General features: G+C 53.1%; 1 protein-coding gene across 1 annotated transcript in view; it reads left to right on the top strand.

Annotated features, from left to right (window-relative positions):
* LOC135811367 (regulatory-associated protein of mTOR-like) overlaps window positions 1–2,500 on the top strand; it is a 38,464-nt gene that overhangs the window by 9,381 nt on the left and 26,583 nt on the right. The window contains exon 13 of the mRNA XM_065324595.1: window positions 1,076–1,177. Within this exon, the coding sequence (XP_065180667.1) occupies window positions 1,076–1,177 (102 nt within the window). The remainder of the gene's footprint in view (window positions 1–1,075; window positions 1,178–2,500) is intronic.

The following is a 2,500-nucleotide window of genomic DNA, read 5'->3' as shown; positions in this document are numbered from 1 at the left end:
CCCTGTGAACTTGCGTCAACTTTCAGTCATTAGTGATGAAGTTGTGGTTCGAACGAGGAACAGACGCGTCCTGCCGAACTTGACACTTGTCTGACTCACGACTGCCATCCGGAGCACACGAGGAGCGAGTCGCACCTTCCACTCTGCAAACCTGCAAGAAAGCACCACTCCCTGCTCAATACACATACAGTCGAACCTCTTTAGGACGAACACCAAGGGACCGGCGGTATTTGTTCGCAATAACGGGAGTTCTTCTTATCCGTATGTCTTGCCCAGTGAATACACAGTGATGAACCCAACAGCGCTTGGAATTCTAGTTCTTCTTAAGCGAAAGTTTGTCGTATCAGTGCTCTTCTTAACGAGGTTTCACTGTACCAGTGTTTCGGGGAATTCCCCCCTCATCAGTTGAGCTCGAGTGGGCTTGAGTAGTCGTTTGACCTTGTAAAAACAGTACGGCGACCTACTAACGCCACTTCTCCAAGAAAGGTTCCGAGCCTTCGTATTGCGTTCGCCACCTGCACGGCTTTCACGTTGTTCTCACTTTTTATTTCTCTCCCATCGCAGCATTCCTTGCACCACAGTTTGGTGATACAGTCAGACCTCGCATAACCGCACACATCCGTTTTCCACGAAAATATCCGGATAGGCGAGGGAACCGGATAGTCGAACACACATACTGTGTGTATGCATGACATATGCTGTAAATCGGTAACCAGCGATTTTCTTCCGGATGGCGAAGGATGCGGATAAAAGAGGACCGGATAAGCGAGCCTGACTGTATCAGGTGTGTGTGGTGGGGGTGACTTCTTTCTTCAGAAATTGTTCATGGCGTATTGTTATGCTACTATTTACTAGTTGAGGGAAAGAGACAAACGGGAAAAATCTGAAGAAAAAATTGACTGTCACCACCAGGACTCGAACCCGGGACCTGCGCTTGAGGCCAGCGATGCTCTAACCGCTGACCTATGGTGTAGCTGTCATCCAAGCGGAGACTTGTTCAACATTTTCGCGGCGTATGTTACTCAATTTTTCTTTCGTGTCTTGTGATGGTACATGTCTTGTGAATCTTTTACAGCCCAGTTCCTTCTTTGCTGATCACCTGAAGTCTTTCGAGGTCTGGCTGAAGAATGGATGGCAGGCGGATAGACAGCCGGAGCACCTTCCAATTGTCTTGCAGGTACGTACATATGGGTGTGGGTGTGGGTTGCACAGTGCCTCTATGAACGCTGCAAGCCAGTGCACGTGGAGCGTGGCAGCCGCCCGGTAATCCTCACTGACTCACCTTCGACTGGAAACGAGCTCCACACAAGATTAGGGAGCTGGTGTAGTGTCATAATATTATGACCCTACAGTACAGTCATAACGTATAGTCAGGTTCCCAGACAGTTTGGCCTAAGGGGTCGTCGCCAAAGTGTTTTTGTCGTCCCGGAAACGGGCATCGTTCTGTAGTCAAAGACTAGAACAAGACTAGAGATCGATCAGCCTGCGCCAGCGCAGCCTTCAGGGTATATCTAAAACTATGGAGGGAAAAATGTAACACAATTTTCTCGGACAACTCACATTCAGACACCAACTCTACGTCATCCCGATAACGCTTATATCTAGTGGAGGTAGGGGCTGGGATGGGGAGGTGGATGACCAGTGCGCCTTCGTGCCCGCCGATCAGCGGCATGGCGGCGAGCCCGGGCGATGTAGGCGGCCGATCGGACTCGCCGATGTGTCCGCTGCGCCTGACGTCGGCGGATGACACATCGTGCATCCTCTTGCCGTGGCATCAGGGGACGGAGAGGTTGGGGAGGTGGAGGAGGCGGCGGTGGTGGTGGTGCCGATAGCTACGGCGGTGGCCCGTGGAGCGCAGCCTTCAGGGTATATCTAAAACTATGGAGGGAAAAATGTAACACAATTTTACTCAGACAACTCACATTCAGACACCAACTCTACGTCATCCCGATAACGGTTATATCTGGTAGAGGTAGGGGCTGGGATGGCTAGGTGGATGACCAGTGCGCCTTCGTGCCCGCCGATCAGCGGCATGGCGGCAAGCTCAGGCGATGTAGGCGGCCGATCGGACTCGCCGATGTGTCCGCTGCGCCTGACGTCGGCGGATGACGCATCGTGCATCCTCTTGCCGTGGCATCAGGGGACGGAGAGGTTGGGGAGGTGGAGGAGGAGCCGGTGGTGGTGGTGGTGGCGATAGCTGCGACGGTGGCCCGTGGACCGGGTGCTGGTGCACCTGCACCGTGATGGTACGGCCCAGTGCACACCACACAGAACACAGGGGAAGAAACACAGCAACCAACAAACCAGAGACAGCAAGTTATGGGTTAGACTGCACAGGGGACGAACAGTCTACGGGAGACAGCGAGGACGAGCGCCCGGCTAGCTCAGTCGGTAGAGCATGATACTCTTAATCTCAGGGTCGTGGGTTCGAGCCCCACGTTGGGCGCCAATGTAGTCAAAGAAGGACTACGACTACTACTGGTCTTGCTACTGCTACAAC

Source organism: Sycon ciliatum, chromosome 3 (genome assembly GCF_964019385.1).
Source record: "Sycon ciliatum chromosome 3, ocSycCili1.1, whole genome shotgun sequence".
Taxonomy (NCBI): domain Eukaryota; kingdom Metazoa; phylum Porifera; class Calcarea; order Leucosolenida; family Sycettidae; genus Sycon; species Sycon ciliatum.
The sequence above is the reverse complement of the archived record's forward strand: the minus strand, read 5'-3'. Positions and strand labels throughout refer to the sequence as shown.